The sequence below is a fragment of the Esox lucius genome, chromosome 15 (genome assembly GCF_011004845.1).
Source record: "Esox lucius isolate fEsoLuc1 chromosome 15, fEsoLuc1.pri, whole genome shotgun sequence".
NCBI classification, from domain to species: Eukaryota; Metazoa; Chordata; class Actinopteri; order Esociformes; family Esocidae; genus Esox; species Esox lucius.
The window spans coordinates 19,059,619-19,074,761 of record NC_047583.1 but is presented as its reverse complement, the minus strand read 5'-3'; the positions used below and the strand labels follow the sequence as shown (position 1 = coordinate 19,074,761).

Here is a 15,143-nt window from a genome sequence, read left to right as displayed (position 1 = left end):
CTCTGTTTGTACATTGTCACCTCACATTGTTTCAGAGATGTGGGCCATGAGCACACGGCAGAGAGTGACAGTGGCCTCTGTACTGTACAAGAAACCACGCAGCTCAGGTTCCTCCGATACAACACCCTGTCTGGAGAACCCTGCACATTATTAATCACACACACACACACAATGTCCTTTATTAGCTAGAAGGGGAAAGAGCATCCACTAATGGCCATTAATTACAAGTCTTCCGTTTGTCATTGGGGAGAGGGAGAGAAGTCAAACTCGCAGTCTTGCAAGCACCCACAACAGGAAATGAGCATCAGTCTGCCACACAGGAAGAGGAACAGGTGAGAAATAAACTCATTATGAACTACCTGTTTCTCACACACACACACATTTCTCACAGGTGCTCTTGTGTGTGTGTTATGGGCCTGTAGAAAAGGTAGGGTAGGGCAGGGACTCCGCTGTCATAGCGTGAAGGTAAACAGGTTCCACCATTGTGGAGCCAGGATAATGAAGAGCATTGTCCAGGTTGAGCGGGAGCTGCCTTCCTTTAGCGATGGGACAGCTAAGAGACCAGAGTTGGCAGAACCGTGAGCTTGGGGTGGAGATGTAGGGTTTGAGCATTGCCTGAAGGTAGGGACGGGCAGTTTCGGATGCTGCCCCGTAGGCAAGCACCATGGTTTTGTAGTGGATGCTATTTACCTATTTATACAAGACTGTACTTATACTGCTTTGCCTGCAATATTAGACTGATGAGTCAGCTGATCATTCTACATTGTTTACCAGGGGGCAGGACAACCGACAGAGGCCAATCTGGGGTTGGTACTGGCAAGTAAAGAGACATTGTTATCCACACTGGCATTAGCGATATTACGATGAAACAGTGCAGCGTTTCAAAGCATAACCTGGCTTCAGCATGTAAACTACCTAGAAAGATGTGTCGACATCCAGTAATTGTCTCTGGCCACCCCTCCCAGTAAGGGGTAGTGATGAGATCCTCAGCAGTCTCACGGAAATCAATGGATGGCAAAAAAAAAAAAAAAGAAGAGAGTTCTGCCCATCGCAGTAGAGTTTGTAGATAACTGTCTCTCTGGGACCCACCCAAAAAGAGCCAATCCTGACGTGCTGAAGAGTGACAGACTCCGTCCTAGCTAGAGGGGTGCTCTTCTTTTATCCAGGAACATAGACAGGAGCCTCACTCCAGCAGTCGCACCATGTGATACTGCAAGGTGCATGTCAGGAAGCAGGCATTTAACCAGAGTCGGTGTTCACCATAGAAATCTGACAAGAATAAAGCCCTACATTTCGGTCATAAAAAAAGTCTACTAATAGGATTACGTAAAGTTTTTTTTATACGCTACCATAGTTTTACAGAACACAATTTAATTTCAGGACCACTGACCTGGAAGGTGTATAAACTCACTGACAACGTTGTTCCCCTGGTAACTGACATGGCCTTTTCCATTGGACAAGTGCTGTTGCTGGTGCTGTTGATCGTTGAACTGCTTTGATGCCAATACGAGGTGTTTTTAGTTGCTCCCCAGTTCATACATGAAGCAGGTCCAGACTTTCTACGTGACCGTTCATTCAACTTCAATGCCCACTGAGCAAGACATTGTCTTTAGACCTCAGTAGCAATGGGAAGTATCTGTCAGGAAAGTATACCACAACCTCGAGAAGGTGGCGTGTGACAAAAATCTCCACCCGTTTACCCATTCAAAGAGGATATCTTAGTCACAAATCTGGCCACAATTTGAATAAGTGTAGATAAAACTATTGCAGTGTACAAACCCTCTTAACGTCAGATCCTTTGCTTTACAGTCAATGAAATGAATCAGTGATCATAAACTGGATGTGATTGGCCTGTGTGAAACCTGGCTTAAGGCTGGTTTACTGCTCTGAATGAGGTCTCTTACTACAGGTTACACTGGTGACCCGGGCCGTGCACAGACCTTCCAGGCGTGTGCGGCATGTGGTGAAACTGAAACAAAATGGGCGGAGTGAGTTATCTGCGCACACGGACGGGCGATGAGTCAGCTAGTGACGCGCGTAGTCTACGACGGGCCACACATGCCGGTCGGAGAGCGTGACGCGCGTAACGAAGACGGACGGGCACATGTCAACTAGAAAGGCCGTTATATAGCAAGTGCTCTGCAGGTTGAGCCTTACCTGTGCACGTGCCTGCTAGTGCACGTCCCCGTTCCCCCATCCCAATATAGTTCACACGGCACAGGAGATGCATCCAAATGAGTCATGGCATTGAGTGTCAGTTATGGAGAAGTGGGAAAAGTGGCTCGGCCACAGGAGTGTAAAAGTGACTGAGTTGCGTTCCTGCCCATCCACCATGATGCTGTCCTTTGTCTGGCAGACAATCGGACATGAAAAGGTTATTGATGAACCACTACTGTTAGAGGCACAGCTGTCAGATATCTACTGCGTACACCCGGAGTGGGTGTGTATGTGTGTGTGTGTGTGTGTGTGTGTATGCATCTTGAGATTCACCCATAACTGAAGTGTCGCTGGGTGATTCACACTAAGCATAGTGCCCCCCCCCCCCATCTTTGTGGAACGATCAATAAAAGGCGTTGAAAGAATGGCAGAGTGTGAGTGAGAGCATAGATCACAGTAATATTCTACTGATCATCATGCATGCGCCCAGGGAGGTAACACACACACACACACACACACACAGCACCTTTGAGGCCCTACACTTGAAAGAAAACTCAGTGGGCGTAAGTAGCCACTGTGTGTGTTTATGCATGGCCCAGGGGATGCCGTCAATATGAGTGATCAGAGTGATTCATGTCTGGCAGTCTATTTCTCTCACTCACCCCCCTCTCCTTCCATGTCCACGTCTCTCCCTCTCCCTCTCCAGGGTAGTGGGATGACAGTGAGTGATGTCCGTCATGGGGAGAGTTTGTATAGGAGCTCTGGGCCTGATGACACTCATTACTCCTATGACATAAACCCTATTGCAGCCAGCCACACTCTCTGCCGGTGTGGAGGAGATTAGAGCGGTGTGGACAAGGCAACAAGACGGGTCAAATGCAGCTAGCCAGTATATGCTACATCACGCCAGCACTTTCGAGAGAGTTTGGCTGACTGAATCTCTTGCAGGTTGGCTGGCTGAATGAGATGTAGAGGAGGAAACCGAGCAACGAAAAACACACTTTCCCCCAAAGGACTAGGACTAAGACCTCCCTTAACCCTCACTTTAAATGTTGTGCATTCCTGCAAGTCAAAGTGGTGTTCCTACTCAACTTTCAGTGGTGTATACAGTATAGCATTTTCAGCCAAAGGCCCAAGCCTGTCGGAGGCCCTATGTGAGATTTTGTAGTTGTTTGTTTCGTGGCAAACATCCGACAAATTCAACACATTTTCCCTTGACTATCACATTAAAGGGGTATTATGATGAATCTTTGCATTGTAATACAAGAACATTTTCATAATATGCACTCAGTAATAGTGGACTGATAGTGGTTTCACAACATTTCCTCAACAGAAATTTTTCGGGTGCCCTGAAAAATGGGAGCCTGTGAAGTCCAGGGCCCTTGGACACATGCCGGTGTGACATTCAGACATTATCACTATAAATACATTCATTTCAAGGGGTTATCAAAACTCCTATGATGCTTTATCTTTTTTATTTTCTATTCCTGTCCTTCTCTAACTTTTTTACGCTGCATTGTTGAAAAAGCACCCATAAGTATGCATCTCAATGTTACTCTACAAGAGAGCTGTAAAGAGTCACCAGCTAAGACAAGAGTTGAGGGTCTTAAGACTGCTGTTTGAGGTGAGAGGGGAGGAGAGAGCAGCCCTGGCAGAGCTATGCAATTTTTCTCAAGAACCTAATAATTTTGAGGAGCAAAGGAGGAAAGAGAAAGCCAGCTCTCTTTTTACCAACTCCCTTTAGATACTCCAAACAGCTGTTAGGACAGTAGCTCCCTCACCAGCCCTAAAGATTGCCATCAGAGCAAAACCTGAAGAAATGTAAGACTCGGACAGTTCCGCCAGCACCGACCACTGAGCTTGAACGAGAAGGAGCCCAGCTGGAAGGAGGTTCAGAACCTTGTCAAGAGAGCCCCATGTTCTGGAGCGGCATCATATCCCTCAGATGATCAGTTCTCATTCTGGACCACTAAAACATTTTAATTTTGAGAGTCATTCAGGGTCCAAAACATCAGAATGGCTTGAGAAGAGAATCGTCAGTAGCAGCACCATTTCAGTAATTATGTTCGCCCCAGCGTGATCATGCTGGTCAAGTCAGCTGAGTTGGAGTGGAGAGGCCCACTGACTAAGGCAGGAATGCAACAACCGCCCCTCAGAGCTTTCCTGGAGGACCTGACTGTGACAAGATCTCTGATCATCTGCCCACTTCTGGTCACCTAGTTCACAATCTCTACAGCTGAGGGCTTAGAGAGAATAGTCAGCAGCTACCTGCGCTAGTGGCTGGGATAACCTTGAAGTCTTGGCAGCATTGGCCTGTTTGGTCAGAAAAACAAGTAGAAACTACCCATCAGTAGTCTGAATGGGAAATTCCAGGTGACCCGTACAAGGGCGAAGCAGCAATACATAGAATCAAGCAACCCAAAGCCTCCCAAGCATGCATCCAATTAAATACAAGAAGAAAGTGGAGGGCTCAGGATTCAGGCAGGCTAAGTCACGGCTACAGCACAACGTGCTAATGGACACAGTGACTTCCAGAAGAGGCGGCAGGCAGACGTGTGAACAGCAGTCGAGGAGGAATGAGCCAGGAGGATGGTTGGGATGTGGCAACAAGGAAATTGGACAAGATGGGAGCGACTAGTGAAGCAAAATGTCACACAGCCTAAGCATTGGAAGGCAAAGCTCCATCGCACATGAATGATCTGGGCAGTCTGTCCCACCAAGCCCATCTAACCTGTTCTTTTGGGACACGGTGCAATCACCATCATGCCCTCTTCGCCTGAAGAGAGGAACCCTTGAGCACATCTGACAGGACAGGGCCGCAGGCATGGGTGGAGTGCATGGTGTGAGCTTGCTGAATTGGGCTGCAGAACGTTTGCTAAACCATCCCTCTATATGGTCTATAGCCTATTGGGCATCGCAGGGGCCAACAGGAGAAAGGCCATCAAGGCCACAAGAGAGAGAGGGAGCGGGAAGAGCCTGTAAGTTGCCTGGGCGAGTGTGTATGACGTGAAGGATCTGAAACACCCGATGACCTCGGGCTACATCGCAGGATGTGGTTTTTAAATACACGTCTAATCACTGGTTCACTTCCCTCCGCCGAGATCATTTTATGCCAGGTATGTGCACATGATCCGCGCTCGGGCGCGTGTGCCCAAACACGGTCACACTCACCGGACCATAATTCCAAACAGGTCAGTACATGCCTTGGATAAATTCACTAAACCTTTGTCTCCTAAATCATCTCTCAGCGAAAATGAGCAGAGCGACCTGTTCATCCATTCCACACACGTCGGGGTCGAGTCCGGAGAAAAGTGTATTTGGGCCTTCATCAATCTTTTGATTACAAACACGGCGGCGGCGCACACACACACGTACACACACACGCACACACACGCCAGAGCCAGTTAATAATTCTATCCATTCTCCCCTGGCTGGACAGACTCATTTATTATGTCCCTTATCTATCTCATCAGCTGTCTAATAACACTCATCATCATTGGCTAATGGCCAGCGTGCTGTTGCTCTGGCCCTTTATGCACTGTGGGTGCGTGTGCAAGTGTGTGTGTGTGGCAACAGACCTATACACACTTTTTATGATGTTGTATAGTTCCCCATCCATTCATTTTCAAAGCTGTGTGTTGGCTGTGAGGCTGTAGACTCAACAGTAAAAAAGAAATGCTGTTCTTTTAGAATTATACGATACATTCTACAGTGTATTCTGTTTAAATGTCATGCACAGTGGTGATGTTGAAATGGGAACCAACTGGGGATCGTGTGTTATAAACTTGGATTTGGAGACCGAATATGACAATCCTTTGCGGTAATCCCATGAGAGGAGTTGGGATTATGGGAAACAGATTAGGAGCGTCTGGAGGCACAACAACTTGATGTCCGCTATCATCCGCTTCATCTGACATGGGCATCGTTTCATCACAACACCACAAAGGCATTTCTGAATGGTATGTCCACTCAATCGGCTATCTCTTCGAAACACAAGTCAACCCCCTCCAAAAAAATCACACTTGCATGTTTGTTACTTTTGCTAGTCATTCACGGTTTACCTCCCACCAGCCCAAACCTATGCAGGTACTGTGACACACAGCTTGGAGTGAATACACTGATGTAGTTGTACTGCATGCGACAAAGGTGAGACACAATCAGCCTACAGAGGCAAGGTCTTAGTTACAGTCATGTGATAAAGTACATGGGCGGATGAACACAGAAATTACAGCTAAATTCCAAACCCTTGCATTGATAAAGGTAACTACATTTTTAAAGATCGCACCAAAAAACAACAAATCTGAAACCATTTATGAAATTCATAATAAACCTCATAACTGTCTATCAGTATCTTACATTGACTAGGATGAATTTTACCCACTCAGTAATGCTTTACCATTATCATGTTTGAGGGCTTTTTTGCATGTAAGGTCCGCTTCATGTGCCCCCTCATGTTCGGTTCAGCTTTTTGACAGGCGGCCTCACATTCCCCTCAAGAATTATCGGGTACAATAAGGAATTCATGGTAGACTCCATGATGGCAACTTGGCCAGGCCCTGAGGCAGCATCAAACCAGAATGCAAAGCAGCACCAAGAACTCATAAGAACCATGCTTTATGGTTGGTATGTGGTTCTTCTGTTCAAAGACAGGGTTTCATTTTGGCATTACAGCCAAAAACCTCACCTTTGAATCGGTCCAGAGCACATTATTCAAACAGCATTTGTCTTTAGCTGTGCCTCTAACAATATTCTTTACCCAGGTGTTTTCTGGCAAGTTGAGAGAGGCCAGTAAATCCCTTGATGTTCTTAGAGACTTCTTTGCACATTTTGAGCTGTTGCTTGACTTCAGTCTCTCCTCGGCAGCAAGTGAAATGCATGTTCAATTGTAGGTAAATCAGAAGATTAACTTGGCCAGTCTAAAATGTTCCACGTTTTCCCCAATGGACTCCTTGGTTGCATTGGCAGTGTGTCCCATTGCATTGTAACATGTTGCCTTGTGAGCCTGGTGGCATTTGGTAGTCATAATGCTTCTGTAGACTTCTGAATTCATTCTGCTGCTGCCGTCATTTGTTACATCATCAGTAAAGATGAGTGAGCGTATTCCAGAGGCAGCCATGCGAGCACATGCCATGACACTTCACAGATAGTGCAGGTAGTATGCTTTTTGGATCAGACTGCCTCTGTACTTCGCTGATCTCTGTACTTTTAAGCAAATATTAATCTGTCCTTTCTGTTTTTGGTGCTGATCAGAGGTTTGCAACTTGCTGTGTAGCCTTTGTAATTCTGAGGCCAAAGATTACTACGAACAGTAGATTGAGACACTCACTGCACCATTCTTGAAGTAGTTGGTGATTTCACTGACTGAGTTGTTTTTCACAGCTCTGGTCATTTTTCTGTCATCATCATGTTTTTCTTGGCCAACCTGGTCATTGCCGATTGTTGAAGACTAGAGATGTATTTCTTTTTTTAGGACATTCCATACTGTTGATTCAACCATGCCCAACTTTTGTGCTGTGGATTTAATTAAGTTCCTCTTCTATTTCAGCATCCAAATCACTTTTTCTTTCATAGACAGTTCCCTAGTCTTGATGTGGTATTAAGCCCACTAATACAGATTCTAAAGGCAAAATCAGAGGATATGCTCTTTTGTGTGAACAACCAATGCAACAGGAAAAACCTAATCATTTAGAAACACCTGTGAGCCAAATGCCCCGATACTTACTGTAAGCACACATAAAATGGGGGGATGGAACACTGACGGTGCTGTTTTTCTTAGTTGGTAAAACATATGTGTTGGAACCAACAGAAATAAAAAGTGACAGCCTGTTCTTTTGCCTCAAATTAATCTTTTAATCAAATGTTTATAATGTATACCTTAAGTGTACAGCAAAATAAAATGTTTACTGTCCCAAGACTTATGGAGGGCACTGTATGTACAAACATTTTTACCGGGGGGGGGGGTACACCGGTGGGGGTGTATCTTTACAATGCCAATAAGTAAAAGTAACCTTTTTCTTCCATGAGAGCTCCAATAAACTTAAACTACCCCACGTCAAAGCACGATATCCACAGAACTAGGCAGGCTCCCAAAACACCACACTGTTCCCTAGACAGGACTCTGGTTAAAAGCAGAGCACTATATAAGGAATGGGATGCAATTTGGAAAGAAGCCATAGTATTTCAACCACAATGAATGTACCAGTAATGACATCACAATTGCCCATGTCAAGCTGACCTCCATTCAAAAAGCTTCAATTACCGCCTTTCAGAAGCCTGTGGATGTGGGTGTATTCCAGGTCTCAGCTATTCAAACATGTTATTTATATTTCACGGAGGTTACTGCCAAAAAGGTGGGGGAGCTCTCATCCATGCATGTTGACGCACAACTTTGTTGCGCACACAGAAAAGTGACTCATTCAGTCGACACACGGAGAAATGGACTCCATTACAAATCTCTGCGGTAAGTGTCCTCGAATCTCAGTTAATCCAATCCAAAGGAAGCAAACATGATTCAAGGTTAACTCTAACGAATTATTGAGACTTTGCCTAAGTGAGCTAGTCCAGCGCTACCGGGGGGGGGGGGGGGGGCTGAGAAGAGGTTCGAGAACCAAGTCCTTATGGACTGATTAAGTGATACACTCTATACATTTCAGAAACAAGCCAAAGGAAGAAAACATTGATTTAGCCTTTCATTAAGTGTAAAGGCTGTTCTGGTCAATGACACTTTGTTTGACCTTAGCTGCTTCTGCTGAAGTACATCTCGTCTCTGCGGATTAAAACCATGACACCACAGTTAGGAGAATTTTTAGGAACTTCCCTCAGCGTGCTCTGAAGATTTTCTGACTCCAGGACCAAGAAAATGGATTTTAAACAGCATTTTGAAGTTTCATCATTCTATATTTATGAATTGAAAGGGGGGAAGGGGGGTTTGTACATTCCTCAAAATGTTTCGCTTTTTGGAGAAGAGGTACATTAGACAAGGACAATATAAAACATAAAAACGTTATGTGAGAGCAGATTTTCCTTTTGACGTTTTTATTCCCTACAAAGCCTTTTGGTAACGGACGATTGGGCAATTCGCTATTGCATGCCAGATCCTGTTTAACCACTAGTAGCGACAGGGACAGGGTTGAACTCCTTGATGACTAGTCTAACAGACTGTGTGTAAACATATGGTCCGGGATTTCCTCCTGCACATGCTACAGTGAGTTAATTCTGACAGAAGGAGCTGATTGAGAGTTCACACTGCTAATTCTCCTTCTGGGTCTCCTCCTACTCGTGCAGTTAGCCTACTAACATATTTTAGCCACTTGAGATTCAATTGAAGCACAGTATGGGTGTGTGTGTGTAAGAAATGGCTCCCTGTGGGCCAAAGCTGATGGAGTATAGTAGTGTGACACACACACACTCCATTACTAGTGTCATAGGTCCGTTACTAATGTGTCTGTCTGCCCAGTGATTGGCTGTAGTCACGTCCGTCCTGAGGTGTGTCTCTCTCGCTCCACCTCCCTGTATGTTTCCATCTACATCCTTCACTCACTCCCTCTCTCACATCCCTCCACAATTTCTTGCTCTCTTTTACACTCACGCACCTTCTCCTGCTCCTATCCTCTCTTTCACTGTAAAGCAAGGCATTAAATTAACTGTTATAAAGAGTAAGGGCTTATTTTGTGGCTGTAGGCGCTCCAATATCAATCCTGAATCCTGTATGATAGGGTGCCAGCCTGAGTGTGTGTGTCTGTGTGTGTGTGTGTCTGTCTGTGTGTGTGTGGAAGAGGTCTAGACATCATTTTTACTGTTTCCCTCTCCATCGTTTGCAGACAAAAATAACCTCAGGGGACTAACATGGGCTGGGACTGGGTATGGTCCTGTGTAGAACCTCAGGGGACTAAAATGGGCTGGGACTGGGAATGGTCCTGTGTAGAACCTCAGGGGACTAAAATGGGCTGGGACTGGGAATGGTCCTGTGTAGAACCTCAGGGGACTAAAATGGGCTGGGACTGGGAATGGTCCTGTGTAGAACCTCAGGGGACTAAAATGGGCTGGGACTGGGAATGGTCCTGTGTAGAACCTCAGGGGACTAAAATTGGGCTGGGACTGGGAATGGTCCTGTGTAGAACCTCAGGGGACTAAAATGGGCTGGGACTGGGAATGGTCCTGTGTAGAACCTCAGGGGACTAAAATGGGCTGGGACTGGGAATGGTCCTGTGTAGTTCAGTTGGTGGGGCATGACACCAGCAACAACAGGGTCATGGGTTTCATTCCCATTCTCCATTATGGAAATGCACGCACTTACTAAGAGTCTGACTAAAAGCTTCTGTGAGAATAATAAAAATGTAACAAATGTGGAGAGAAAGAGAGACCTATTGTTTCCTCTCAGACTCACACATTGAGACATCACGCACTAACAGAAAAATATTAAGAGCAGCAATCTCCTAGACAAATTCATATCGACGATGACACAAACACACAGAGTACCACAAATCAATAATTCATTAGTGTCTGCTGAATCTAAAGCCTACAAAGGCCTTCTTCCACGACACTCACTCAGAAGCGTGTGTGCATAAACACGCAGAATGATCCACACTCACTCACTCACTCACGGTAACCCCCCCATAGGAGACTGGTTGATCAAACCAGTCTCCTATGATTCCTGCCACACCTGTCCAGAATATGCCAGTCCTGCATAGACTCCAATGGCTTTTGTGACACCCCCATTGTGCTCAGGTGTAATGATCGGTATCGCTCCCCTGCAAATACGTGCCGCCCAGCCCTGAATGCAGCCGGTAGCAGAATTAAACAGCACTCCGTCAGGCACAGAGCCCCTGCCACCACAATGGGCAGCAAACGAATAATAAATTGAATCCATCTGCAGAGAACAGTCTGAAAAAATGAAAATGAAAAAAGGAGATTTCTTTAATTCCTTCTTCATCCGCGCAGAGGGGGGAGGTTGGAGGGCCCAATGGATGGGGATGGAGGGAAGGGTTAATGAATCAGGCCAGAAGCACCATTTTGGAGATGTCATTGTGCTCTGTCTGTCTCTATCTCACTTTCTGTCTGTCTCTGTGTTTCTATTTTTCTCTGTCTGTTTGTCTCGGTTTCTTTCTCTGTCTCATCACTCTGGTGACTCCTGGTGGTAGGTTGGGGTCCTGCAAGTTTCTTGGACGGGGTTGTTCACGTATGTGCCGGCAGACACTCCCCAGTTAAGTGTGTTGTACGGCTGGGCACAATGTCAGAGGACATGTATCAATCTCCAGTGCTCAAATTGAGAGGGCACAATAATGGAAAATAAAATGTAGCATATGTGTTTAGCAACGTGTGGATAGTTAAGGATTCAGACCATGAGCTCCCAAACATCCTGAAATCAATAAATACACAAAGAGTTGGTCTGGTTCATGATTCATATGCTATTAATTATCCACAAAGCAGAGGGAAACAAACTGAAACCCAATTCTGTCACGCACAGAGCATAAACAGGGTGCCAGTTCCGGAATGCGACCGCGGCGTCGTACCTCGTTGACGTCAATGCCATGTGTCTTCATGTAGCCGCGGTCGTTGACCTGTCCTCCCTCTGCGTAGTCCATGGTCAGGATCCGCGTGGTCGACAGCTCCCAGTGGATCTTAGGTATCTGAGGGAGGGAGCATGAAATCAGCTCCCTGCATTCCAGGTTTGGGGTCAGTTCCAACTGAAAGTACTCAATTCATGAAATGAAATTATATTTACAGATCAAAAATCGACTGAAATGAACTTAACTGCAAATACATTGAAGAAATGGCCCTTTTCAATATTGAATTGGAATTTAAGATTACTTCCCAAATTGACTGGCTTCATTTCAAATTGACCCCAAATCTGCCATACACTTCCCTGAAACATCAGTACGTGTAAGTGCTTGTGTGTGTGTGTTTTGTGAAAGCATTAGTCCTCATATTGATCTGCCTGCTGGCTGTCCTTTCTGCAGATAAGATGGTATCAGGGTGACGTCAACGTCATCATATCTCTCTGTGGGAACGTTTTCCTATCACACTGATCCATCGGAGCTGCTCTTAATTCTGCCCTCTGGATGCGGGCTAAGCCCCAGTCATTCTGGTTCGCAGGACAAAATATTATTGCTGTCCACATTTTATTTTTAGGAGAACTGAGGAATATCACCGCCTCGGTTACTGGACCACATCCAAACATTTGGGGGTACAGAAAGTAAGGAAAAGGGATAGCATCTTTTGGAGAACATGGATTACAGCATTAAATGAATCAATGACATCTCCTGACCGAGCTCATCTCTTGACATCTCAAGACCAAGATGGTAAATCTGAAAACAGTTTTTCCCAAATTCCACCAAAATGTCTCCGGCCCCACCAGAGGAGACAATACACTAGACCATGTGCACACAAACATTCCGGAAGCTTGCAAAGCCATTCCCCTCCCCCACATGGGACAGTCAGACCACCTTTCACTGTTTTTACTTCCCAAGTACAGTATTTACCCCTCATTAAACATGTGAAACCATCAGTGAGGTCAGTCAAAGTGTGGCCAGAAGGGTCAGACTCACTTCTACAGCACCAGTTTCAACACACAGATTGGAGTTTGTTTTCCACTGAAGCCACCCCCAACCTGAAAAGGGGCATCAAGATGGCTAAAAATGAACATAAACCCTGCGGATTGAGGAGCCCAACAACTCGGAACCCTGACACAAGTGGCAGGGCATCCAAGCCATCACAGACTACCGACCCCCCCTCAGACAATCCACTACAGATGTGTCGTCTGCACTGGGCAGGGCGAATGCACACAAGGCTGCTGGTCCTGATGGTATCCCTGGGTGTGAACACAGAGCATGTGCTGGGCAGCTGGCCGGGGTCTTTACTGACATTTTCAACCAGTCACTGGCTTAGGCGGTTGTCCCCACATGCTTCAAGACCGCAATCATTGTGTCAGTGCTGAAGCAATCGACTGCGTCTGGCCTGAATTACTTCAGGCCTGTCACACTCATCCCCACAATCGAAAGACTAGTTCTGGCCCATCTTAAGTCCTGCCTCCCCGCAACACTGGATCCCTACCAGTTTGCTTACCAGTCGAACAGATTTACAGAGGACGCCATCCCCACAGCTTTATACTCTGCCCTGACCCACCTGGACAAAACCAACACCTATGTAAGAATGCTATTGATAGACTTTAGCTCAGCATTCAACCCGGTCATCCCCTCTAGGCTGGTCAACAAACTCCATGACCTGGGGATCAGCCTCTATCTCTGTAACTGGACTTTGGACTTCCTGAACAACAGACCCCAGTCTGTCAGGTTAGACAATTTCACCTCCTCCACAAGGCTGTGTGATGAGCCCCCTCCTGTACTCCCTCTTCACCCACGACTGTGTTCCTGTACACAGTTCCAACACCATGGTAAAGTTTGCAGACGACACCACGGTGGTAGGCCTGATCAGTGACAGTGACGAGTCAGCCTACAGGGAAGAGTTCAAGCGCCTGGCGGCATGGTGCGCTGACAACAACCGGGCCCTCAACGCAAAGAAAACCAAGGAGCTCATTTTGGATTACAGAAAGTCTAAAGGCTGCAGTTACGTCTTATTAGTTGTGAGATGTTCCATAAGGTTTGGTTTTTTGGCATTACGCAGCTTTTCTAGTCCTTTGTTGCCCATGTCCCAACTTTTTTGAAATGTGTTGCTGGCATCAAATTCAAAATGGGCATATATTTTTCCAAAAACGATTTCTACATGTGATATGTTGTCTTTGGACTATTTTCTATTAAATATATGGTTTAAATAATTTGCAGATCATTGCATAATTTTTTGATTTAAACTTCATGCAGTCTTAACATTTTTGGAATGGATAATGAATAATGAAATATGGACAATGGACAAATAAGTATTGTGTTATTCAGTATGCATATTGGCTATCAGCATGGACCAATAGTTCTCTTATCAGGGTCTCCCTATTACATGAACACACACACACAGTATACTCACAGTACCAAAACTTAAGGTTCATGGGGACTCGACCATGTTCATTGTCAACGCTAACACCTCGACATGTCTAACACCTAGAGCAAAACCATCAGAGACCCACTAAGGGCAGTATAATGGCAACAAGTCAAGACGACCCTAGTCATTCCAGGAATAGCTCCAATGCCAGGGCACTATACACTGGTAAGTCTCAGTAGAGCAATGGATTGCAAGTTTGTTAGCAATGTGTTCTGGGAGATGTAGTGATTCACGGCCTTGTGAAATGTGTTTACAGAACATACTCTGAAAAGGCTCCTGTGCTGGGGATGTCTCCCCGTTGCACCTAGTAATTAAACCTGTTAACTCGAATGCCAGACGATCTGCATTCTTTATATTATTCCTCTTACATTGTACATGTAGTTTGTCATTGTATCATATTTTTGGCAGGAGATAATGGGGATCCTAATAAAATCCTAAAGGATTTAGTAAAACTATGATATCTTCCATTTGCAGTGTGCATGTGTGTGGTTGTTTGATATGGGCATGTGTATGTATAGGTGTTTCTGGCTGTACCCTGAGCCAAGGGAAGTGTGCGAGCATGGCCGCCAACTTCTCAGCGTTGCGTCCTTCATTGAGGAAGTCCAGTTCCAGGGGCATGTTTTTCTTGGCCTCCTCCACCAGCCACATAAAGGCAAAGTCTGGGAACAGCCAATGAACCATATTCACCAAGGCCTGTGGAGGTGTACAAACACACACACACACACACACACATATACACACACACAAACAAGAAAGACAGAGAAATCCTTTTCACCATGAGACGAGTATCGTAATCATAACAAATATTCATATTTTTATTTGTTTTCATATTTTAACTATTTGCACATGAAAAAACCATAGCTAAGAACCTACGAAATTACTTAATCCCCTTGACAAATCTGTATGTAATTCTAACTGTTCTTCAGATTTTTCATTACCACTCACTTTGCCAATTTAAACAAACTGTCATGAAGCCCTTTAAATGGAAAATGTAACTG

At 45.4% G+C, this 15,143-nt stretch overlaps 1 protein-coding gene across 4 annotated transcripts in view; it reads right to left on the bottom strand.

Annotated features, from left to right (window-relative positions):
* Nucleotides 1-15,143, bottom strand: part of adck1 (aarF domain containing kinase 1) — a 123,058-nt gene that overhangs the window by 29,549 nt on the left and 78,366 nt on the right. For all 4 annotated transcript variants that reach the window (XM_034297449.1, XM_029125556.2, XM_029125555.2 and 1 more), the window contains exons 6-7: nucleotides 14,680-14,838; nucleotides 11,670-11,786 (exon numbers count right to left, since the gene is read on the bottom strand). In XM_034297449.1, the coding sequence (XP_034153340.1) occupies nucleotides 11,670-11,786; nucleotides 14,680-14,838 (276 nt within the window). The remainder of the gene's footprint in view (nucleotides 1-11,669; nucleotides 11,787-14,679; nucleotides 14,839-15,143) is intronic.